Raw genomic sequence first — 22425 nt, forward strand, 5'->3', positions numbered from 1 at the left:
AACCTATTCTCCACCCCTTTTTCTCTCTCAAAATTTTTCTTTAAACCCCAAATTATTTCTTTTCAATTTATTTATTATTAATACCCACAGTAATTCTCAATACATCCAAAGATACATCTTAAATAACATACTGTACATCTACTAGGTTCATATTTTTCTTCTTTTTCTTCTTTTTTCTCTTCTTTTCTTTCTTCTTGTTCTTTTAAAATCTCCTCACTCTCTCTTTCACTACTCATTGGAATCTTTTCTTCTTCATCTTTTAAATACCCAATAAATTCTTCAACACTTAACTCCTTTTCTTCTCCTTTCATTTCTATACTTTGAACTGGTCTTCCATTAATCTTTTTCCCTACTATTTTATCCATTGCTTGACAAATAATATCTTTAGAAACTTTTTCTTCTTGTTTCTTATTAACTAAATTAAAAACAAGTCTTCCAAATATCTGTTTGTATTTTTCATCTATTATCTCTTTATTTTTTGTTTCTTCTCCCATATTCTTATAATACTCTTCTATTAATTTACTACTTCTAATGAACTCTTCTCGTTCAATTTCTCCTTGATTCTCAATATCTGTAATTTCAATAAAAAAAATACTATCCACTTCTTTAATTCCTCCTGCTTCAAGACATTCAACACACTCTTGATACCCTAATTTATTTCTACCTTCTTCTTTGATTAAATCAAAGTGTTGAATAATTTTATCTATTCCTTTTATTTCTTCTTGATCTCCTGTACCAATACAACTTCTTGCTATTTTTTCTTCTTCTTCATTTGCAAGTTCTTGAAATTTAATTAAATCAATCTTTTCTTCTTTTTCTGCCTTTTGTCCTATTCTTTTTATTATTTCTTTGAGACTTTTAGCTTTTTCTGCTGCTCCTTTGCACCTCTCTACAACTATCTGTCCATCAATAGGTCCATCTCCCCCTCCACTAATTGCTTTAAACATAAAAACATTTCTAATTTCTGTACGTTGTTTATCCCCTGTTACTGAACTTACTTCTTTATTAAATCTCCTGATTAACTTGAGTGTCTCTACAAATGTTTGTTGATTAAATTTATCTGATGATGAAGACAATCCAACTAATCCAGGAACTTCATCACAATACCTATCCTCATCTTTTATAACCGAAATAACTCCATTAAAACTGATAAAATCATTTCCTTCACATACGTTTTTGAATATTTGTTTTGGGTCCATTCTGAATATAACAAGAGCCAGTTTAACAAGATAATTATCCTGTCAAGGGTTTTCACTTTTACTTCTCTCTTTTTTGTTATTCCTTTTTTATTTGTGTTTTTAAATGTAAGAAAATTTTTTGAGGTTTGTGTTTTAGACAAACTTCAAAATAAAACTTATGTTAAACTAACTTCTTCTTATTGCTATTTAAGTTTGGTTTTCTTATCTTAGAAATTCATTAGGACCTATCTGACAAATGAGCACAAACAATGACAAAGAAATTAAAACATTTGCACTGTTTAGAAACAGCTTTTATATTGTCTCTACTCTCAATAAACCTGCTGAAGATGTTAACGAAGAAATGTTGTGTTGTTCTATTCTTGCAGGAATCACTTATAACGTGTTAACCAATACGGAGGATAGAATTATTCTTAATAAAGCATCAGAAATACTTAGAAGGAAACAGAATCCATCATGCTTAATTTGTAGAACGTTAGCCCTTTTCGATGACTATATTAAAAAGTCTCAGCCAAATGCATCTGTTCTTTGTAATGTCTTATCTTTATTAAAATCAATACCAAATTCTCAACAATCAATCAAAACATTTTCTACCCTAACTTATTCAATTTTATATTCTTCTCCATGTGTATTATCATCTGTCCATATCCCATGTAAGAGTATTTTAATTTAAAGTTTCTTTAATTTATACTTCTTTTTCCTATTTTAAAGTTTTTGAATTAATACTTAAATTATTTTCTTATATAACATATCAGAGCATTGTTGTGTTTAAAAGAAAAGTCTATTTAAAATTGACTTAGTCTCGATTAAAAATTAATGTCAAACATGTAGACTAAAATACTCTAATCTTTTTTACACAAGTTCTATAACTGATTATTTTTTAAGAAATGCTTCAACAAAAAGATAGGATTTCCCAAAGTATATTAATTAAATTAAATTAAGTTTGCTTTGTTTAGTAGATTACTATTTTCAAAAAAAAGATAAAGGTACTATTTAACAATACAAGGTTACTTTAAAATATTTCTGTATTTTTAAATTAGAATTAATAAATCTTTCATTTTTTAGAATTAACACTCATAAAAATTTATTTATTATAAATTTTTGGTAAGATATAAAATTAGCTAGCAGATTATTAACTCTATTGAAATTCATTTTATGTTTTTTTGATAACCAATTTATATAAACTTCTTTTTGTTAAGAAAATAAAGTTAATAATATAACTTTGAAAATATTATATTTGATATATATAGTATAGTTAAAAAATTATTCAAATACCCTAAAAATAACAATAAAAAAATCAGAGTGTTCAGATTGTGAAATAGGAAAGAATAAACCATTTATCTAGTTCATATATTAATGTATTTGTTAATGACTTAAACTCTTTTTTATGTTTTGTATTACATATGAATAAAGAAGAACAGTGCTATAACTTTATTTATACATCTCTATAAGGTCTGACATAGAAGTGCATCTTAGGTAGTAATAATTATTGAGAGTTTTCAAATCAACGGCTATAGAAGTATGAGGTTATACAAGACTTATTGTTTGTAATCTTTGTGTAACATAAGATAGAATAAAACATCACATTTACAGTATAGGTAAAGTGTTGAGTTTATTAAAAAGAGTAATACAAACAAAGGTCTAATGTTATTGTTAGTAAATTTAATTAAAGCTTTTCATCAAAAGAATATAACCACAATAATATTTCAAGAATGTAATGTTAGACCATGACTAAAAAAAGGAAAATAAATCATGAAAGAGTTAGCCATACGTCCTTGGATTTATTATATGATTGTAGAATAAAAATATTTATCAATTAAAACTCATATAGTTAAATGTATAATAAATTCATGAAAGTAATAAAATAATTGTATAATAAAATCTGTGATAGTATTATTAATACAACATGAAAAGGTTAAATGAAACCAATAATCGATATGCCATTAACGTTAAGCAAAAATTAAATAAGAAGCAGGGTTTTTGTTTTTGAAAAAAAAAATATAAACCTGACAAACTTCAAAAATAAAAATATAAAAATTCCAAAAAAATAGAAGGATAAAATTCTAAAACTAACAGACAATAATAAAATATAATGAGAATATAATGTTATCATATTATCGTATTTATCTAATAGACCATATCCTCATAATTACTCATGAAAAGAGAGTTTAATGATTATTGTAAAGTTATTTAAAAATACTTCTTCATAATGCCAAGTATTTACTATTTATAAAAGTTACAAATAACTAATAATGTATCAATTATTTTTTAGATAATAAATAATTCACTTATAATATGTATTATGTTTTATTGAAACGTAAATATTTATAAGTGTTAATCAAACACTACTAAGTATGATAATATACAAGAGATTTTATCAATTGACAAGACAAACCATTCTCTATATAAAAATACAACCAATAACCCCCCCCCCTGTAAATTAGATATAAATCAATAATTGTTGTAGATAAATTAACTGACATTAATATATTGTAACTAGTGTCGTTCTTCAAATTATATGTATGTAACAATTATAAAGTTAAAAAATAACTCTGTGTTGATTTATACAATAAAAGATAAAATGTGTTAAAAAGAGTGTTGTTATTTTTACTGAAGTTTTCATAATAACATTAAATCTATTTCTTTAATAAAATTAAATCTTTTAAACTAAGTAAAATGAATTATTGCCAATTTTTGTATACACTTAAATTAAATCAGTGCTTTGTCTACAATTTCTTTCAAGAATATTACAAAAATGTAATACGAAATAATGAATCAAAAAATGCGATAAAATAAAGTTGATAATCATGTAAAAACTATATACTCAATTAACACTCAAACATGTTAAAATAATCCTAAAATTAAACAATTACAAAAGTAAGTTCATAAATTTTAGAAAATATGGGAAAACAGTTGGCTCTTTAAGTGTTCTCCTCTTTTAACCATAAAAATATCTTTTGGTATATAAAATAAAACACAATTATAACAAAAATTTGGGATAATTTAAAGAAGGATTAAACGGTAGCAATAATACCTTTTATCTCTTCTCAATAATTATTACAGTAATAAATAATTAAAATGAATACACTACTGGCATTGAAGTGTCCGTCTCTTAGATTGTTTCTTTTCATGTTTAGGTATTATTTCATATAGTTCAGTATTTCTTTTGTTTATAAGAATATACTTTTTGTTGTTTTGATCTTCTTCTTGAGGAAACACTCCAGTTTCAATAACATTTATGAAATCTTCTTCTGGTTGTTTTACAAAATAAGCTTGTTCCTCAATCGACTCGATTACTGTTTGAGTGTTCTTTGGTTCTTTTTCTTCTTTCTTTCTGGTTATATATTTTTTGATAGGCTCTTCTTTCATCAATATTTCTGCTGCTTTCAATCTGTGCTCACGAATTCGAGACGACCTTCTTTTCGTTCCTGGTAATTGGTTAAATTCTTCCGCTTCTATTTCAATTTTACATTTAGAGCAATATATGTTATCTCGAAGATAATCCCGTGTAGTGAGAAAATCTTGACACCGAGCACACCGCTGTCCAAACGGAGAGATATCAGACATTTTATCGAAAAAGAAAGAACTTAGAATTGTTCTTTATAAAAAAACACATTTTATTTTTCTTTTTTTCTTTTTGTTATTTAAAAACCCTTTTTTTTAAGTGAAAGAAAGAATAATTGAAAAGAAAGAATGAACACAGCAACACAATATCCTTGTTATGTTCTCTGCAAAGAGGGACTTACTTTTTTTGATGACATTCCAAAGACATCAACATTTAACATTGACTTTGCAAAAGCAAAGCTTGCAGGTTATGCTCCCAATAAAGTTATAATCATTGATGAAAAAGGAATTGTTGTACTTAACCAAACAACAAAAGAAGTTATTAAAAGAATTGAAATGCTTCATATTGATAGATTTAGTGTTTCACCTAGTGGGAGATATATTACCGTATGGCAACTCATTCCATTGCAATACACTCAAGGAGTAAATGGATCAGGACCAGTTAAAGTTAAACAAGACCAAACAAATACATTAAGTGTATTTGATATTCAAAAAGAAACAAATGAACCAATTTTTTCATTATTGCAAAAACAAATTCATGTCTGGCCAATTATTCAATTCAATATCACTGAAACTGTTGCAATTCATCTTGGTAGTACTGTAACATTCTATAATGTTTCTGAATCATCATTTGTTCGTGCAGAAAAACAATTTAACAATACTGTAGTAAGAAATTTCGCATGGTCTACTAATCCAGAAACACCAGATACATTTGCTTTGTTTGTTCCAGAGAATTCAAAAAAAAATGTTCCCGCTACATTTAGAGTTGGTCATTTTCCTGACATTGTTCGTGTTATTTCGTCTTCAACATTCTTTAAAGCAGGTTCTTCCGAATTAATATGGTCTCCTCGTGCTAATATAGTATTATGTAAAGCACAAACCAATATTGATTCTACAGGTCAAAGTTATTATGGTGAAAGTTTCCTTCATATAGTTAATGTAACTGATTCATCTAAAAACATGAGTCTACCACAACCAGATGGTCCAGTATATGATGTGTCATTCAATAATGATGGAAGTTTATTAGCTTCAGTTGCAGGGTATATGCCTGCTACTGTAGAAATATTTAGGGTTACTCGACTTGGTAAATTAGAGTCAATTAAAAAATTTCCTAAACAAAGTAGAAATGAAGTTAAGTTTTCACCTAATAACCAATTTCTTGCTGTTGCTGGTTTTGGTAACTGTCCTGGAGAGGTAGACGTCTATGAGACTACAAAGTGGAATTTAGTGGCTGAATTCTCTGCTCATTGTACTACAGAGTGGTATTGGACATACGACTCAAAGGCATTGGTTTTCTGTGGTTGTTTCCCAAGAAGACATTTTGACAACTTTATTAAAGTTTGTCCTATCAACGCACAAGAGTCACCTTCAATTGATTTTGGTGATAGGTTGTATCACCTTAATTTAAAACCTCAAGAACCAATTAAAGATGAGGTTCATTTCACTATCATTCAAAAGAAAAAGGAAGAAGAAACAGCTGCATATGTACCACCCTCACTTAGAGGAAAACCATCATGTGTTGAAGATGATAATGACCCTATGCCAGGTCAACATGCCAAGAAAGTTTCAAGAAAACCAAAAAAGAAAACAACTAAGAGTCAAAAGAAGTAATAAAATAAGAAAGGCTTAATTATTCAATATTTAGAAAGTAATTTTATGTTTCTTTAAAAAATAATAAAGTTACTAATTAAAAAATAGTTTTTTTAATATGTTTTGATGATGTATTATTTTCTTAAAGTGGAATTTTACTCATTTCACGAAGAGCATCAACGGCAGTTAAGACTGTTGGGTCTAAACTACTTTCAACGTCAGAAGCAAAAGTGTTTAGTCTTCTGTTAGCAATTGCCATGCACATTGCTCCAAATCTAACCCATTTTAATCCACTTGAGATTAAACTAAGAATAGAAATTTCCATTTCTAAATTTTCAGGTTGAACTCCGTCAAAATCAAAGCAAAGTAATTTATCAATAGACTCTACAGTCTCTGGTAATTCTTCAAATAATAATCTACCTTGACAATTAAAGAATCCTGGTACAGTTGTTGTAATACCAAGTTTATGAAGAAGTTTATTCTTTTCTGAAGCACGGACAAGAGCATCAACCATTCGTGGATCTGGTTGAGAAGCATAGGCATGAATACCACCTTTGTAACGGCAAGTATCTGCAACACCTTTATTAAATAAGTCATCAACAATATTTTCTAATTTAACAATTTGAGGAGATTGAGGTGGGATATCATAAAAGAGACCAGTGTTATCAAGACCAATAGAATACTTAGTAATAATAGTAGTTCCTAATTTAGTTGAGGATTGTAAAGCACCAGAAGTTCCAATACGAATAATATTAACTGGTTCTTTAACTTCAATTGGTGTACGAGTATTAATATCAATTGCTTTTAAAGCAAGAACTTCATTTAAAACAATTTCTGCACTACCAGTTCCCATACCATGAGTAACTATAGACAATCTCATGCCATCCCCAATAGTATAACCAGTCATTACACACAATCCTCGATGATCTTTACGGAAAATATCTTTTGATTTATCAAATATAAGTTCAGCAATTTTTGGAACACGTTCTGGATCTCCAACCATAATAATATTATTTGCAACATCCTTTGCAGTTACTTGTAAATGGTAAATTACTCCATTCTTAGCAGGAAGAGTAGCTTCATTAATATTTGCACACATACTTTTATAGAATTCATAGTTATCCTAATACCAATCTTTAAATACTATCTAATACATTGTAGAACTTTTAGAAGTGTTAACTAATTGTTTTTGTCAAAGCTTTATAATAAACAGAATGTCTCAGAGCTGTGCAGAATAGTAAAAGTTTCTTCCACACTATTTCCTTTTCTTTCTGTTTTCGATGGAATCTTCTGGAAGAATTGATTCTATTTTAATAACAATTCTGTTGTTATTTTTTGTCTTTCTAAGTTGTGAATAACAAAAACAAAAAAATTTAATTTTCTCATTGTTTTTTAAAGAAGTGTTATCAAAATAAAAATGTTATTTAAAAAATCATAATTTGTTATAATTAATTAATTTGTGTTTTTAATTTTTTCAAAAAAAAAACAGTTAGGGTAAAACTAATAATTTACTTGGATAGTCAATATGTCTAAAGTTATCGTTATTGATTGCCATGGACATGTTCTTGGTCGTGTAGCTTCAGTTGTTGCAAAGAATCTTCTTCTTGGAAAAAAAATTGTTCTTATTAGATGTGAAGATCTCCAAGTATGTGGAACACTTAAAATGAGATTAGTTCAATGGGAACTTTATCAAAGAAAGAGAGTTAATACTAACCCAACTCGTGGTGCTTTCCATCATCGTTCACCAGCTGATATGGTTCGTAAAGCTGTTAGAGGAATGCTTCCAAAGAATAATTATAGAGGAAAACTTGCTCTTAAGAATTTGAAATGTTTTGAAGGATGCCCAGCACCATATGACAAAATGAAGAAATCATCAATTCCAGTTGCAGCAGCAATTTATTCATTTAATCCAACAAGAAAGAGAACTCTTCTTGGAGAACTTGGAACTGCTGTTGGATGGAAATACGCTGATGTTGTTGCTAAAAATGAAACAGAAAGAAAAGAAAAAGCTAGTAAATGGTATGCTGCTAAACAATTAAAACAAAAGGCTATTGCAGAAGCTAAAGAAAAGATTCTTGCAGATGAAAAGTATAAGGCTAAAGTAGCTATCCTCAAGAAATTTGGTTATGCTTAAATCTAAATTAAAAATTAATTCTCTCTTGTCTTTTTTCATTAATTTTTCTTCTTATATTACTTTTTTAACTATTATAATTTTGTGTAAGATAAATTTTAAATTAACTTTATTTTTCTTCTCTTAATGAGATATATTTCATAAATGCTGTATAGTCTAGTTTTGTTTGTTGAGAATTCATTACTTGTTTGATAATATGTCCATCTTGTAAATAGATGATTCTATCAGCATAACATTCAATATCAGGATTATGAGTGACCATAATGATTGTTGTTCCTATTTTTTGATTTAATTCAAGAATTAAATTCATTACTTCTATTGTATTCTTGGTATCTAGATCTCCTGTTGGTTCATCCATTAATAATAATTCTGGTTCATTTGATAATGCACGAGCAATAGTAACTCGTTGTTGTTCTCCTCCTGACAGTTCAGAAGGAAGATGATTCATTCGATCTTGAAGACCAACTAATTCAAGAAGTTTAATTGTTCGTGCATGTCTTTGTTTTTTATTCAACTTCCCAAGTATTTTCATAGGGAGTTCAACATTTTCATATGCAGACATTGTCGAAAGGAGGTTATATGTTTGAAACACAAATCCTATTTTTTCTAGACGAAGATTTGCCATAAAAGATTCTCTTGTTTTTTCATTAATTTCTGTTCCAAACATTGTAAGTTTTCCATGAGAAGGTTTATCAATTAAACCAATCATATTGAGGCATGTAGTTTTTCCTCCTCCACTTGGACCACGTAACATAACAAATTCTCCTTTTCTAATACCTAAAATCTCCGATTTATTACCAAATGAAATATCTCTAATAGCAAGTACTGGTTCATTTCTTCCTTCTATTTGATATTCTTTTTCAAGATGTTCTGCACATACTACTACTTCTCCAAATATTTTGTTTTGATTAAAACTTATATTAGGATTATTTTCAAGTCGAAAAGTAGGACTTGTTTCTTTGATTAATTCATAAGGAAATAATGGGATATTAGATTTTTCTAAATGGCTATCATCTTTGAATGGCTTTTGCATGGAAAATAGAAATGAAATAAATATAATTTTTATTTGAAGTTTAAATAAACAATTGAAAACAGAAAATATCAATAATTATTTTATTTGTTCAATAATTAATACAGAAGATGGGTATAACTTAACTTCTGTTAACAAAGTATTCTCATCCATTAAATCAATTCTTCTTCTTGGTAAGTTTCCCCAAATAATTATTTTTTTTTCGCTAAACTCATTATGAATTAATTCTAAGACATCTCCAACAGTATAGTTTTCATATATTTCTATGATTTTTGTTTGTTTATTTAGGGTAATTTTAATCTTTCCTGGTTTCCCTTCTTTAGGTTTATTATATACAGAAACTTTGTGAATACATGATTTAGGTTCTTGAGTTGATTGCTGTATTTTAGGCTGAGGATTATTTTGACTAAATGAATCAATAACATCTTGTGACTTTTTTAAACTTGTTTTAATTGGTTCTGAAGGAAGAGAATCTTCAATCTCTATAACATTTGTTGTTTTAGGTGTTATGGTATCATCCTTTAACTGAGAAGGTTTTTTATTTGCACCAAAACAAATTAAATCGCTATTATCTTCTGAAGAAGAATTAGATGAAATCTCACAAATATTATCAGTTTTTCGTTTTATTTCCTCTTTGTTTGGATACTCATATACTCTTATTATATCTTTAAGTTTTAGGCTTAATTCTTTTTCATTTCTTGCTGTTATTAGTTCAAGTAATTCTCCAGTAATTGGGTTATGTAGTGCAATGCTAGGCATTTTTATTTTGTATCGTGTTACATAGTCGTCACATGTTTTTATTGAAGAGAGTCCACTTGTTGATGTTGAATAGTTATTAGCAATTGCAGTTAATGGTACCCATAGTATGAAGTTTCTAGCCATTTGCCATCTAACAGATGAACTTTTCCAAACATCTCTAATGAATGTTAAACATTCTAAGTCATTTTCTTTAAAGACGTATGCTAATATCCATTTATTTTCTTTTTCAGCTCGTTCACAAGCTGCTCCAAAATCACCAAGGACTGATGACTCACTTAATGGTACAAATTGTTGATAATTCGTTATTTTCCCTTCTGCCTCATCTTTAAAGTTTCTAAACATATAAGTATTTGACTCAGTTGATGTAGGTGTCGCTAGTTGTGTTATCTTTATTTTTTCAGGAGCAAGGTAACTTTCATCTCCTTTAAGGGCTATTTCTTCATTTTCTAAATAAGCATTGACGCTAGTTTCCAAATCACCATTACAATTATCCAAATATAATTTAGCGTATTCTTCAGGAGCGCCAGTGAGTTCTATAAATTGTTGAACTTTTGTTGGTAGATTCATTGATTTGTTATTTTTTGAAGTATTTTGAGTTTTTCATTCAAAAAAAAACAAAGAGAAAAATTAAGGAAAAAAGAGATTAATGAAAGTTTTGTTGGTACTTGTATATTCTGTTATGAGCGTTGACAGGTTGTTGTGTCATAACGGTTTTTTGTTTACTTGAGTCAGTTGTTGTACTATTTTGTTTTGGTTCAATACTCTTGATTCCTTGAGTCTCTTGTTTAAGAGAAGTTGATGGTGGTTGAGGTAAGGATTTAGATTGGTGAGTTTGGTTTGGTTGAGGAAGTGGTTTTGTTTTTTGGGGTAGTCTATTTCTATTAGTTTTCTTTTGTAACATTCCAAGAACATCAGTATCAGTAGATCTCATAATTTTTGTTGTTCTTTTTAATACTCGAGACTTTCTATAAACTAAATTGTCAACATCATTTGGAAATATTTCATTAAAGTGGGTAATAATTTCTGAAAGTACAGTGATTCCTTTTGGTAAAAGAAAAGTATCAGTATCATCAAAAGTAAGAATTGAAGGTGCTAAACAAACAGCAATGTTCTTTGAATTCATTAAATTAATATCTTCATAAGCAGATATTTTATAAGACAATTTCATAATATACTTAAACAAAGTAAGATGTTCAAGTGGTAATGAAGTTATTATTGATTTAATTCCATGAATACCGTTTGAAGTATAATTATTAATAAGATTGTTTGTTTGTTGTTTATTAATAACATGTATTGGTAAATCTCTCAAAAACTTTTTAAAAACTGCAGCAACTAAATCTGGTTGAAGGTCTTCAAATGAAGTTATTGCCATTCTAAGATACAATTCATCAATTTGTTGTTTATTACCTGTTGTTATTTCTCTAAATATTCCAGGAACAGTAAATCCTTTATCATAAAGATAATTATAAATTGATTCTACTGCGATTGGTAATTGATTTGGTGTTCTTTGTTCAGTCACAAGAATTGATTCAATTGTTTTATTACAATACAATGCAGATGGTTGACTATTTTGAATTACATATTGTTGTTTTAACTATCAGTTGAATTAATGTTATACATCTATATCATTTTCTTATATATTAACAACAAACTTCTTGTGCATTTGAAATTAATAAGTTCATTGCTTCATTCTCATTAAAATAAACACTTCCTGCATCAAACATCATTACAAATTGATGAATATAATTATTATAAGTTAATGGAGTATTCCATGATATCATTTTTTCAAGTTGGTAATATTTTTGAATGATTATTTCTTCATTTTCATCAGTAAGATGATTTTTAACATCATTTATTTGTTTAAATATTGGTTTAAAAGTAATCTCTTCAATACACTTAAGATTTTTGCTTGTAGTAAGAAAAATATTCAGCATTAAAGTTAAAGACTCTCCAATAATATTTGTTTCTTGTTGATCTATTTAATAAGAAATTTATTGTTTAATCAGTCAATAATAATGACCAAACTCATTCTACTACATTCCCAATGTTCTTTTAAATACTTCACTTCTCCATCAATTAATTCAACAAATTTATTTAAAATTTTATTTGTTGATTGAAAGAATTTTTGTTGTTTTTGCCAATATCCATCAATTTGTTGAATATTCTTTCTCTTTTCATCATTCATTAAGATACTTTCTTTTATTTCACTAGTAGCTTTTTTAAACCCTTTCCAAGCATTTGTTGACATACTTTTAGTCGTTTTTTATATCTAAATTTTGAGTTTGAGTTATCGTTAAAATTATATTTTTATATTTGTTAAAAATTAATTCTTTTTTATATTTTAACAACTACTTAAAATTAATATTTCAAGTGCTTCTTCTTCTTTATTTATTTTTTAAATGTACTATAACATACCTTTTCTATAAAAAAATAAGAGTTCAATAATTTCCATATTTTATAAGTATAAGAGATAGTAAAATATTTATTCTATTTTAGTATAGAATTAAATATATCTTTATTTATAAACTTAAAGTCAATTTTAATTCTTTATCTTATTTATTTTTAAAAATCTTTAACATATATTATTTTAATAAATATGTTTCTTTTGTTAAAAAATTATTCATTCATTTGATTATTGTTTTCTAAATAGACTCAATTGTTTAAGTTTAAGTTTACTTATTATTTGTTGATATTATAAACAAATTTTAGGAATAAGGAGTAACACTATGAATAATTGAATTATTTTGTTTTAAAAAGTATTAATGATTTTATAAAATGAATATACTCAATCTCCATTTTCATAAACATACTTGTGTTTTTTTCTTTTCAATTAAATAATTTAAACGATTCAGGATTTGAAGGTTACAAGTCAGAGACATCATACATAACCCTAAAATATATCCATCTTTTGAATCTTAATTTATCGTCTGGTTTTGATATTGCATTGGTCAGAAAAGCATCTTACTCAATATTGTAAGAGTATCATGATTATTATTTATAATGATAGTGGTATTACTTATTGGTTAGAATACAAGTATATTTGATAATATGGGATTATCAATGAAAAAGGGTCTGGTTGTTGTGGCTGGGCTAAAATAAAAATTAATTATAATAAAATAATATAGTAATAAGGACATATCCCTCTTAAAACAAGAAAGTAAAAAAGAGGAGTTTTAATACTCATTAAAAATCAAACAAGGACTTCTTATGCGTTGAATATTTATGTCAGAGATATCTGAAATACTTTATTCCACAATAAATAAATGAGGAAAAGAGTTTCTCATATCCCAACAACTAAAAGCTAAAGGGTACGTTAACAGTTGATGACCAAACATTCTTTAAGCAAAGGGATGGGATTAGTCTTCACTGAGTAAGGAACAATAGAAAATAAATTTATTAACCTTTAATTAACTATTTTTTATAATTTATGAATGATTCTTTAATTAAAGTTATTGCTTACTTTTTCCTTTTCTTTCAAACAGAAAAATAAAGAATTTTTAAATTAAAAAACTAATAATTTATTTAATGTTACCAATTCCAAGATATCCAATTCAACCACAACAACCTAATGTTTCAGTAGTACAAAGTGGATACGAACAACATACATATTCTCAAAAAGAGATTGAAGAATTAAATAATGAAAATTTAAAATTACAACATGAAATTGAAATGTTGCAAGAAGAAATAAAGAAGTCAAAAGTTCATCCAATTAATTTTACACCACCAATTGCAAAATTAGAAGTAAATCCAAAAATTTATCGATTTAGACCGTTTATTATAAAGTTGACAATTAATACAAGTTTTGGTATTCAATTTAGTGGAGAAGAAGTTCTTTCTGCTGTTACTAAAGCAAAGATAAGAAAAGAGAATGATATGTTTACAAATATTACTACATGTTGGTGTTCATCTAATAAAGAAATAGTTGAAATTGGTGTTTCAAATACTGGAACTATTGGACCTTATCAAACTGATGAAGGATTTGTTTATATTCTTGACCAATGTAGAAGCCATTGTACAAGTAGTAGAGATCATCATCATGGTAGATTAGTAATAGTTGTTGATCAATTACCAGGAATACCACCAATCCTTTCTAATGGATTTGAGTTATGTGCTAGAGTTAAAGGAGAAATACCAGAAGATGGGATTCCATATTCTAAAGACCAAATTATAACACCAGTTCCAAATGTAAGAGAAAAACATCGTGTTGATTTACAATATGATTCAGTTGATTTATTATTTACAGCAGTATTTGTATTTGCATCATCAATGACACAACAACAAGTAATGGAAACATTGAATGAAATTGTTTTATTTTTAAAGAGTACAGAAGGGTATATTTCAAGTTATTCAACAGATTCAGCAGGATTGTATGTGTTATATTGTTATTATTCAACATATCCATTAAGTTGTTCTGCATCAGTACAACTCAAAGCATATCTTTCTAATGAACAAAAAAATTATATGAATCAAGACCTTCATTTGTCTGGTCAAATGAGATTATTAGCAGTAAGTTTATGACTATTTCTAATTGATTTATGAAAATAAATAAACCAAACACATTCATCTTTTTTCATCTTCAATTTTATATATAAAAAAGCACATTTTTAGTAAGTTATTTCAAAATATTTAGATAATTAAAGAAATGACATATTCTAGCTCTTCTTATGAGATTTTCAACTTAAACAATCCAAAGTATAGTGATATTTTGAAGAGTGTATTTTCAAAACAAATAAAATTAAATAACAAAGTGTTACCATCTTATTACGTTTAATTTAATAATAAAACAAATGTTCTTTTAATATTTTATTTCATTAATGATAAATGGACTATAACATAGAATAATAATTATATAAAAGCATATTCATAAACTAATAAACAATCAATCTCACAATAATATACTATAAACAATTAAATAATATTTAATTTTTGAAATTAATATCTAAATTATCACTTCTTTTGTATTATTATTCAATATCATTATTCTTTATACAATATTAATTAAATATTAACTAATTCAAATAGTTAATAACTTTTTCATAAATGATTGCTTTTGATATAACCAAATGAAGAGTTGATGAAATGTATCAAAGGTATCAAAACATTGAAACCAAAATTAAATGAAGAAAAAATATCTCATTCATATTTCAATAATCATTATCTTTTATCATTTAAAAAAAAAAATAAATGTTAAATAGTGTATTTAATTTATCAATTAATCATTTCATTGCTTTCCATAACCATTCTACAAATTGTTTTCCAGTTGTATGGAATGCAGAATATTTAGTGTGAGTAACTTTACTCTGAAGAAATGACTTATCAAGATTAATTCTAACAAGCATGGTATTTTTACCTTGTATTGTCCAATTCTCAAAAGGAATACGAATATGAATTGGTGTATTCCCTCCAACCCCAAATTCTATAAACAAAACTTTTCCATTTTTAATTCCATCCTCAACATATTTAGTGAATACTGGTGCCATTACCATATGTGGTTTTTCAACAAATAATTCATCTGATCTTAAATTTTGTGTCATTTCTTTTCCACACTTAGGACATTTTGGAATACAAGAATCTGGGACTTCAAATGTTAATGGATTCATGTTTTCAAATATTTTATCCATATATGGTTTAAAGAGATAGACATCTTGTGTGCATGGTGTTGAACATTGAATATACTTAAAATCACCTTGTGGATTGAAAAACTTGTTCATATCATATCCTGATCTTTCAAAAAGACCATCAACATTTGTTGTTTTAACAAAATAATTCTTATTATATTTCTTTAGTAAATCAAGTAATTTTTTATATGTATCAAATTCATGTTCACTTACTTCTTTATATCTCATGTAATCTGCCATTACTGCATAAAATCCCCATTTTTGATTCTCTGTTTTAAAGTCTTCAAATCCCATTGTTTGATATAATGAATTAATACCATATTCAAATAGTGGATATCCCATCTCACTAAATAACTTAGTATCCATAAAACTTAATCCTGCATCAACTGATAATCCTGCACCTGCTCCAATAATAATATGAGTAGCATCTTTAAAAAATTGAATAACACGGTTAAGTTCATTTTGTTGAATTTCAGTAGGTGTAACCATAATAGAAGTATTTATTTTTGGTGGTATCATAATATCCTTTTCATTATATGATTTATCAAATTCTGTTAAACTCTTTTTATATATTTGTAAATCATTATCTGAAAATACATCAAAAATTACTTTTTTAATACTTGTAAATGGATTCTCATACAACCAATTTATTATTGTTTCAATTGCAATCATTGAAGCTATATTTTGTGGAAATCCAAATATTCCTGTTGAAATACAACTAAATGCAATAGATTCTAAATGAAGATCATCAGCTATATTTAAACAATTAATATAAGATGATCGAAGTAAATTACAATGAGATTCTTTCAATTTTGATTTAACTATTGGTCCAACTGTATGAATTATATATTTACTTGGTAAATTATATGCTCTAGTAATTTTTGCATATCCAGTTGGTTCTTCAAATTGTTGTTTTTCCATGATGATAAAACAATCTCTTCTTAGTTGTGGACCAGCAAATGTATGAATTGCATTGTCAATACATAAATGATGTGGAACAAAACAACCAAGTAATTGATTATTAGCTGCATTCACAATACTATCAACACTAAGTTTTGTAATATCTCCTTTCCATAATGCTAATTTATCTGAAAACAAGAATGAATGTCCTTGTTCTTTTAATGTAATTATTTCTTTAGAATCAACAATATCTTTGTTTTTTAATTGAAGCATTTGGGAAATAAGGTCCATTAATTTGTTATTTTTACATAATTCTTGACATTCAACTGGGTCTATTTGGTTCATGATACTTCTATAAATCTCCCATGAACTAGATTTCTCTTTATCATTAATTTTCTTCTTTAATAACTCTTCAACAATTTCATTACATAATATTTCCCAACTTGTATTTGTTGGTTTAGATTTTTTTACTTCCTCAAGAAGATGAATATCTTCTTTATAATCTTTAATAGTTAGAGCTAATTGGTACATTCTGTGTTTAATTATTGGTTGATCTGAGTTTAAATATATGTTAAATACTTCAAAATATTTTTATTAATCAAAATCCCTCCATCTAAAACTTTCTTTCATTTATTACATCTGTTTTATGTCCTTCTTATTTCTTCTTCCATTGTTTTTTCTGCACGTCATCAGTTTCTTATTTATTTTTCTTATTCTTTATTTCTTTTTATTTTCTTAGTTAGTCTCTTTATTGGTGTTAGTTCTTTGACCACCTCAACAACTAACTACAAAAACATATGACAAAACGTAAAACAGTTAATTGTTCATTATATCACTCTTATTTTTGAAAAACAAACTAGAAATTACATTTATTAGAGAAAAACAATGTCCACCACTCTGGATTATGTCAAGACTATATTAGAACAAATGGTTGCTATTGATAGTCAGTCTTCGAAAGACAGCCATGAAGAAATTACACAGTACATGACTTCTTTATTAAAAAATGACCTTGGTTTAATTGTTGAAGTTGTTCCTTACTCAAAGAACCCACACAAACATAATATCATTGCTTATAAGAAACTTGGATTTAAGGTTGTCCTCTGTGGACACCTTGACACAGTCGATATTGGGTCTGGATGGACAAAGGAACCACTCAAATGCACAACAGAAGTAGTTGATGATAAAACATACATCTATGGTCGAGGAACATCAGACATGAAAGGAGGAAATGCTGTCATTATTGCAACACTAAAGAGATTAATTGAAGATAGCAACAACATTGATGACATAGCTATATTCTTTTCTACAGAAGAAGAAATTGGAGTTCGTGGATGTCAAGATTTTATGGTTTCTCACAAATACTTTTTTGAATCAGTTGAAACATTTGTTGTACTTGAGCCAACAAATCTTTATATTGGCTCTGGACAAAACGGTCATTATTGGGTAAAATATACTTGTCATGGAAAGTCTGCTAATATCATTGAAGCACATACTGGTGTTAATGCAATAGAAGGAATGACAGATTTAAATTGTGTATTAAAAGAATCAATTACAGCACCAGACCTCAATGGGTATGTTACATTAAACATAGGAACTGTTTGTTAATGTAAATTAGTATGATAACAAAAAAATTAATCGTTATAGATTGAAGGTGGAGAAAAAGTCAATATAGTTCCTGATCTTTGTGTTGAAACTGTTTATTATCAATTTGGACCAAACGTATTTGGCAAGGACTTAGAAGAAATTATTAAGCAAACTATTGACCAAATGAATGAAATATCATATGCCCAATACGAATATGAATTCGTCAGAAATTACCTTCAATTAAATGTAGACCAACAAACGTCCTATTAAACAAACTAAGTAAATACATGAAATCTATTAATCAGTTTAAAGAAGTTTCATTACCTTATGGGTCTGATGCTGCTGTCTTTAAAAAAGAGTTCCCTTCTTCTGATTTCATTATTTTTGGTCCGGGACTTATTCATACAATTCGGAGACCGGATGAATTTGTTGTTCTTGAACATCTCAACACAGCAATAGAAGCACTTGTAACGGCATTAAAGGAAGATAATTGAATACAGTTAATATAGTTTTGAAATAATAAATTAAATGATAAAAAAACAGAATAAAAAAAAGAAAAATAGTACTGAGTTTGACATATTTCAATGACAAACAGATCAGTCTACTCAGTAACAAAAACAGAAAATACATTTGGAGCAACACGTGTTGATGAAGAAGATGCATTTGATGCATTTGACGATTTTGATAATATTCAAGAAGAAGAAGTTAAAGAGGAAGTTGTAGAACAACCAAAAGAAGTGAAAGAAGAAGAAGTAAAAAAAGAAGAGTCAATCAACGAAATAGAGGAAAAAGTAAAAGAAGAAGAAAGCCCAAAAGTTGAAGAGAAAGTGACAAACAAAGCAGGATGGTGTTTTGAAGATTTTGAAGGATCTGGATCGATTAAACCAAAGATCTATGCTAGTGCAACAGGAGGATCAAATGTTAGTGTAAAGAAACAACCAAAGAAAGTACAAAATAGTTATACATCAACATCATCGAATGTTGATTGGAATAAATATAAAAATGCTAAATCAATTAGTTCAGATCAACTCTTTGAAAATGATGAACCAACAGCATATGAAAAACAAAAACTATCACAATATTCAAATGCAAGTGCTATTGGATCAGAAGAATTCTTTGGGAAAGAAGAAAAGAAATCATATTCAAAAATAGATACAGATGATGAATGGGGAAATGATGAATTATCAAGGATGGCAGATTCTATAGCTAATGGAGCAGTGAAATTAGCAACAAAAGCAAAAAGTTTATTTGATGATTTCTAATTGAATTTTTTATTAGTTCAAAATTAAAATTTTAAAAACATAATAAATTTAAAGAAATAAAGAAATGAAAAAGAACTTTTTCCAATTCATTGGAATTTAATTTAAGATCTTTAAAGAACTTAATAATTAGTGAAATGGTTCTCATTGTTTTATTAATTTCATTAGCATTTGCTGATACATTTTCTAAATCAGGATGTTATATTGAAAAAGGAGAATATAAAGTAGAAATAGTACAAGAAAATAAAGAATATCTTGTTACTGGAACATTTAATGATACATTATTTATACATGGATGGGGATTTTTACATCTTAATAGTGTTCAATCTACATCACTTGAAATGGATCTTCAATTAGCAAAATGTGCAGGATTAGTTGAAGGATATTTAACATCACATAGAATTCGGGATCATATGAATAATCAAAGAGCATCAAATATAATTGAAGAATGGGATTCAGTTACTATGGAATATATTAATAGAAACATTGCATATTCAAAAAAACAAGCAAAAGATTTATCATTAAGTGATCCATGGGGAAGAGCACTTGGAATAGTTTTAGCACAAACATTTGGAATTAGAGAAGGAGCAATTATTAAAGAACCAAAATTAGATATAACAGAAACAGATATTTTTATATTAAATTCAGATGGGGATCTTTCAGACCTTCAAAATATAGCAGCACATAATTTATGGCCAGAAATGAAAGGATTTAAACATGGAAATCATACTAGATTTAATGATGCATGGTATGATATTCATCATCATTGTACAGGATTAATTAGACTTACACCAAATTATCAAGATTTATTTGTTGCACAAGATACATGGTCATCACCAACAACAATGAATCGTATTTTAAAAGAATATCATATAAAATATTTTGATAAAGCTATTGGAAATAAAAGAATTTTATTTAGTAGTTATCCAGGAATAACACATTCATTAGATGATTTTTGGTTAATAGATAATGGACTTGCTATTATTGAAACAACAATGCATTGTTGGAATCAAGATCAATTTGAAAAATGTACACCAGAAAGTATTTTAACATGGATTCGTGTTCAAATAGCTAATCTTTTATCAAATAAGAGAGGAAGTGGTGTACAATGGGCTAAAAATTTTATTAGAGAAAATTCAGGAACATATAATAATCAATATATTATAATAGATTATAATAAATTTAAACCAGGTAAAAGACCACAACCTGGTACTCTTTATGCTATTGAACAAATGCCAGGTTATTATGGAGCTGGTGATAGAACTGAAGAACTTATTAAAAATGGATATATTCCATCAGTTAATGCACCATTCTTTAATGATGTTTATAAATATGCTGGAGTAGGAGAAAAATGTAAAGCAGATAATGATTGGTATTTTGATTATTGGAAATCAGATAGAATGAAATTAATTCAAAGAGATGCACCAAATATTAATACATATGATGATTTTAAAAAGTTTATGAGATATAATGGTTATCCTAATGATCCATTAGTTAATGATCCTGGACAATTTATTCTTTCTAGATATGATTTAAGACCTAATGAATGTATTCCAAGTCCAACTAATCCAACTATTCTTCATTGTCCATCTAACTTTGGAGGACTTGATTCAAAAACAATAAATTATGAACGTGCAATCTCTTTGAAAATAGATGCTATTTCATCTCCTCAATATGAAAATCAACCCCCTTATGAATTTGGTAAAAAACCATTTGATACTGCTATTTATAATGGTTTACCAGAAAAATGGACATTCCCATGGATAGTTTTCAATGAAGATGGATTTTAATTTAAACTAATTTTTATCATTATTTTCTATGTTTTAATTATTTGTCTTTTAATTAAATGAATTTTAACTGATCTCTTTCTTCTTTCTATTTCAAATTAAATCTATTCATTTAACCTTCATTTCCTTCAGAAATTCTTTTTCAATACAAAGCATCTATTAAATCATATTGTAGTTATTGTTGAATATGTTATTTGTTGAATGTAAAGAAAAGGAATAAAAAATAAACATTCAAGAGGTAAGGAGAATGAATGAAATAGTAATAAAATGGTAAAAGAAATACAATGAAAAGTGAATAAAAAGAAAGAGATAAGAAATGATAAGAAATGAGTAAATGTCATGAAAATAAAGATAAAACAAATCAGAAATAGAATAATAACAAAGAATGAAATGAAATGAAGAAATAAGAAAATAAGTAAAGATGAAATATAGAAGAAAAGTATCTTCAATCTAAAATAAAATGAAAAGAAAGAAAATTAAGAATCAATTAAAAACAAAATAAAAGAAACAGATAATAAGAAATAAAATAAATATAATAATAAAAATAAAGAAATGTTATTTAAAACAATAAAATGAAATGATGTTTATTTAAATAAATAAAAATAAAATAACATTTATTAAAATAATAAATAAAGTGATGTTATAAATTTGTATTTAAGTATTTAATCTTCTTATTTTGATCTTATATTCTTAAATTAAAATAGAAGAAGTATGAGTGACCAATTAATTAAAGAAATAGTAGAAATAATTCAAAATATTCAACCAAGAATTGATGATATTAATAAACAATATCAATATTATTTAACAAGTATTAAAAATGAAGTGTTTGAAATACAACCAGATGAAACATATTCAGAATTTATTAAAAGAGGAGAAGGAATAATTGGTAAGATTGATGAAATAGAAAGAAGAAGAAAACTAATAATAAAAAAAAGCCAAGAAACAAATAAATTAATAGAAATAATAAAGAATCAAATGAAGAAAATAATAGAAGTAATGTAATAAAG

General features: G+C 26.9%; 13 protein-coding genes across 13 annotated transcripts, besides 27 other annotated features; 6 read left to right on the plus strand and 7 right to left on the minus strand.

The window, feature by feature from the left end:
- Nucleotides 1-77: 77 nt before the first annotated feature.
- On the minus strand, nt 78-1199 carry EDI_201590 (uncharacterized protein; the record flags this gene model as incomplete). The annotated part of the gene is made up of 1 exon (XM_001741460.1): nt 78-1199. One exon carries the CDS (start codon nt 1197-1199, stop codon nt 78-80), a length of 1122 nt encoding a protein of 373 aa, XP_001741512.1.
- Nucleotides 153-202: a microsatellite.
- A 49-nt stretch (nt 1200-1248) lies between the features above and the next one.
- Nucleotides 1249-1301: a microsatellite.
- An 814-nt stretch (nt 1302-2115) lies between these two features.
- Nucleotides 2116-2137: a sequence feature (AT_rich).
- Nucleotides 2138-2207: 70 nt separating this feature from the next.
- Nucleotides 2208-2299: a sequence feature (AT_rich).
- Nucleotides 2300-2395: 96 nt separating this feature from the next.
- Nucleotides 2396-2464: a sequence feature (AT_rich).
- A 530-nt stretch (nt 2465-2994) lies between these two features.
- Nucleotides 2995-3078: a sequence feature (AT_rich).
- A 136-nt stretch (nt 3079-3214) lies between these two features.
- Nucleotides 3215-3235: a sequence feature (AT_rich).
- A 1048-nt stretch (nt 3236-4283) lies between these two features.
- Nucleotides 4284-4763, minus strand: EDI_201600 (uncharacterized protein; the record flags this gene model as incomplete). Its single annotated transcript, XM_001741461.1, has 1 exon — nt 4284-4763. One exon carries the CDS (start codon nt 4761-4763, stop codon nt 4284-4286), a length of 480 nt encoding a protein of 159 aa, XP_001741513.1.
- Nucleotides 4764-4889: 126 nt separating this feature from the next.
- On the plus strand, nt 4890-6371 carry EDI_201610 (eukaryotic translation initiation factor 2A, putative; the record flags this gene model as incomplete). Its single annotated transcript, XM_001741462.1, has 1 exon — nt 4890-6371. One exon carries the CDS (start codon nt 4890-4892, stop codon nt 6369-6371), a length of 1482 nt encoding a protein of 493 aa, XP_001741514.1.
- A 15-nt stretch (nt 6372-6386) lies between these two features.
- Nucleotides 6387-6470: a sequence feature (AT_rich).
- Nucleotides 6471-6492: 22 nt separating this feature from the next.
- On the minus strand, nt 6493-7449 carry EDI_201620 (purine nucleoside phosphorylase, putative; the record flags this gene model as incomplete). The annotated part of the gene is made up of 1 exon (XM_001741463.1): nt 6493-7449. One exon carries the CDS (start codon nt 7447-7449, stop codon nt 6493-6495), a length of 957 nt encoding a protein of 318 aa, XP_001741515.1.
- A 309-nt stretch (nt 7450-7758) lies between these two features.
- Nucleotides 7759-7836: a sequence feature (AT_rich).
- Nucleotides 7837-7875: 39 nt separating this feature from the next.
- On the plus strand, nt 7876-8484 carry EDI_201630 (60S ribosomal protein L16-B, putative; the record flags this gene model as incomplete). The annotated part of the gene is made up of 1 exon (XM_001741464.1): nt 7876-8484. One exon carries the CDS (start codon nt 7876-7878, stop codon nt 8482-8484), a length of 609 nt encoding a protein of 202 aa, XP_001741516.1.
- A 51-nt stretch (nt 8485-8535) lies between these two features.
- Nucleotides 8536-8598: a sequence feature (AT_rich).
- On the minus strand, nt 8591-9514 carry EDI_201640 (ATP binding cassete (ABC) transporter, putative; the record flags this gene model as incomplete). Its single annotated transcript, XM_001741465.1, has 1 exon — nt 8591-9514. The coding sequence occupies one exon, from the start codon at nt 9512-9514 to the stop codon at nt 8591-8593; it is 924 nt and encodes a 307-aa protein (XP_001741517.1).
- A 14-nt stretch (nt 9515-9528) lies between these two features.
- Nucleotides 9529-9615: a sequence feature (AT_rich).
- On the minus strand, nt 9590-10837 carry EDI_201650 (uncharacterized protein; the record flags this gene model as incomplete). Its single annotated transcript, XM_001741466.1, has 1 exon — nt 9590-10837. One exon carries the CDS (start codon nt 10835-10837, stop codon nt 9590-9592), a length of 1248 nt encoding a protein of 415 aa, XP_001741518.1.
- Nucleotides 10838-10913: 76 nt separating this feature from the next.
- EDI_201660 (uncharacterized protein) lies at nt 10914-12518 on the minus strand (the record flags this gene model as incomplete). Its single annotated transcript, XM_001741467.1, has 3 exons — nt 10914-11864; nt 11923-12245; nt 12296-12518. The coding sequence occupies 3 exons, from the start codon at nt 12516-12518 to the stop codon at nt 10914-10916; spliced, it is 1497 nt and encodes a 498-aa protein (XP_001741519.1).
- Nucleotides 12357-12378: a sequence feature (AT_rich).
- A 45-nt stretch (nt 12519-12563) lies between the features above and the next one.
- Nucleotides 12564-12637: a sequence feature (AT_rich).
- A 107-nt stretch (nt 12638-12744) lies between these two features.
- Nucleotides 12745-12891: a sequence feature (AT_rich).
- A 231-nt stretch (nt 12892-13122) lies between these two features.
- Nucleotides 13123-13277: a repeat region.
- Nucleotides 13263-13692: a repeat region.
- Nucleotides 13693-13752: 60 nt separating this feature from the next.
- Nucleotides 13753-13797: a sequence feature (AT_rich).
- EDI_201670 (uncharacterized protein) lies at nt 13796-14788 on the plus strand (the record flags this gene model as incomplete). The annotated part of the gene is made up of 1 exon (XM_001741468.1): nt 13796-14788. The coding sequence occupies one exon, from the start codon at nt 13796-13798 to the stop codon at nt 14786-14788; it is 993 nt and encodes a 330-aa protein (XP_001741520.1).
- Nucleotides 14789-15036: 248 nt separating this feature from the next.
- Nucleotides 15037-15079: a sequence feature (AT_rich).
- Nucleotides 15080-15159: 80 nt separating this feature from the next.
- Nucleotides 15160-15279: a sequence feature (AT_rich).
- Nucleotides 15280-15436: 157 nt separating this feature from the next.
- Nucleotides 15437-15487: a sequence feature (AT_rich).
- EDI_201680 (uncharacterized protein) lies at nt 15487-17319 on the minus strand (the record flags this gene model as incomplete). The annotated part of the gene is made up of 1 exon (XM_001741469.1): nt 15487-17319. One exon carries the CDS (start codon nt 17317-17319, stop codon nt 15487-15489), a length of 1833 nt encoding a protein of 610 aa, XP_001741521.1.
- Nucleotides 17320-17673: 354 nt separating this feature from the next.
- On the plus strand, nt 17674-18642 carry EDI_201690 (acetylornithine deacetylase, putative; the record flags this gene model as incomplete). The annotated part of the gene is made up of 2 exons (XM_001741470.1): nt 17674-18384; nt 18433-18642. 2 exons carry the CDS (start codon nt 17674-17676, stop codon nt 18640-18642), a joined length of 921 nt encoding a protein of 306 aa, XP_001741522.1.
- A 314-nt stretch (nt 18643-18956) lies between these two features.
- EDI_201700 (uncharacterized protein) lies at nt 18957-19634 on the plus strand (the record flags this gene model as incomplete). Its single annotated transcript, XM_001741471.1, has 1 exon — nt 18957-19634. One exon carries the CDS (start codon nt 18957-18959, stop codon nt 19632-19634), a length of 678 nt encoding a protein of 225 aa, XP_001741523.1.
- Nucleotides 19066-19138: a microsatellite.
- A 3-nt stretch (nt 19635-19637) lies between the features above and the next one.
- Nucleotides 19638-19695: a sequence feature (AT_rich).
- A 73-nt stretch (nt 19696-19768) lies between these two features.
- EDI_201710 (uncharacterized protein) lies at nt 19769-21421 on the plus strand (the record flags this gene model as incomplete). The annotated part of the gene is made up of 1 exon (XM_001741472.1): nt 19769-21421. One exon carries the CDS (start codon nt 19769-19771, stop codon nt 21419-21421), a length of 1653 nt encoding a protein of 550 aa, XP_001741524.1.
- Nucleotides 20776-20818: a sequence feature (AT_rich).
- Nucleotides 21415-21488: a sequence feature (AT_rich).
- Nucleotides 21489-21664: 176 nt separating this feature from the next.
- Nucleotides 21665-21846: a microsatellite.
- A 23-nt stretch (nt 21847-21869) lies between these two features.
- Nucleotides 21870-21962: a microsatellite.
- Nucleotides 21963-22002: 40 nt separating this feature from the next.
- Nucleotides 22003-22423: a repeat region.
- The last annotated feature ends 2 nt before the right edge of the window (nt 22424-22425 follow it).

This window comes from Entamoeba dispar, genomic scaffold, assembly GCF_000209125.1.
Source record: "Entamoeba dispar SAW760 scf_1105229463765 genomic scaffold, whole genome shotgun sequence".
Classification (NCBI taxonomy): Eukaryota; Evosea; order Mastigamoebida; family Endamoebidae; genus Entamoeba; species Entamoeba dispar.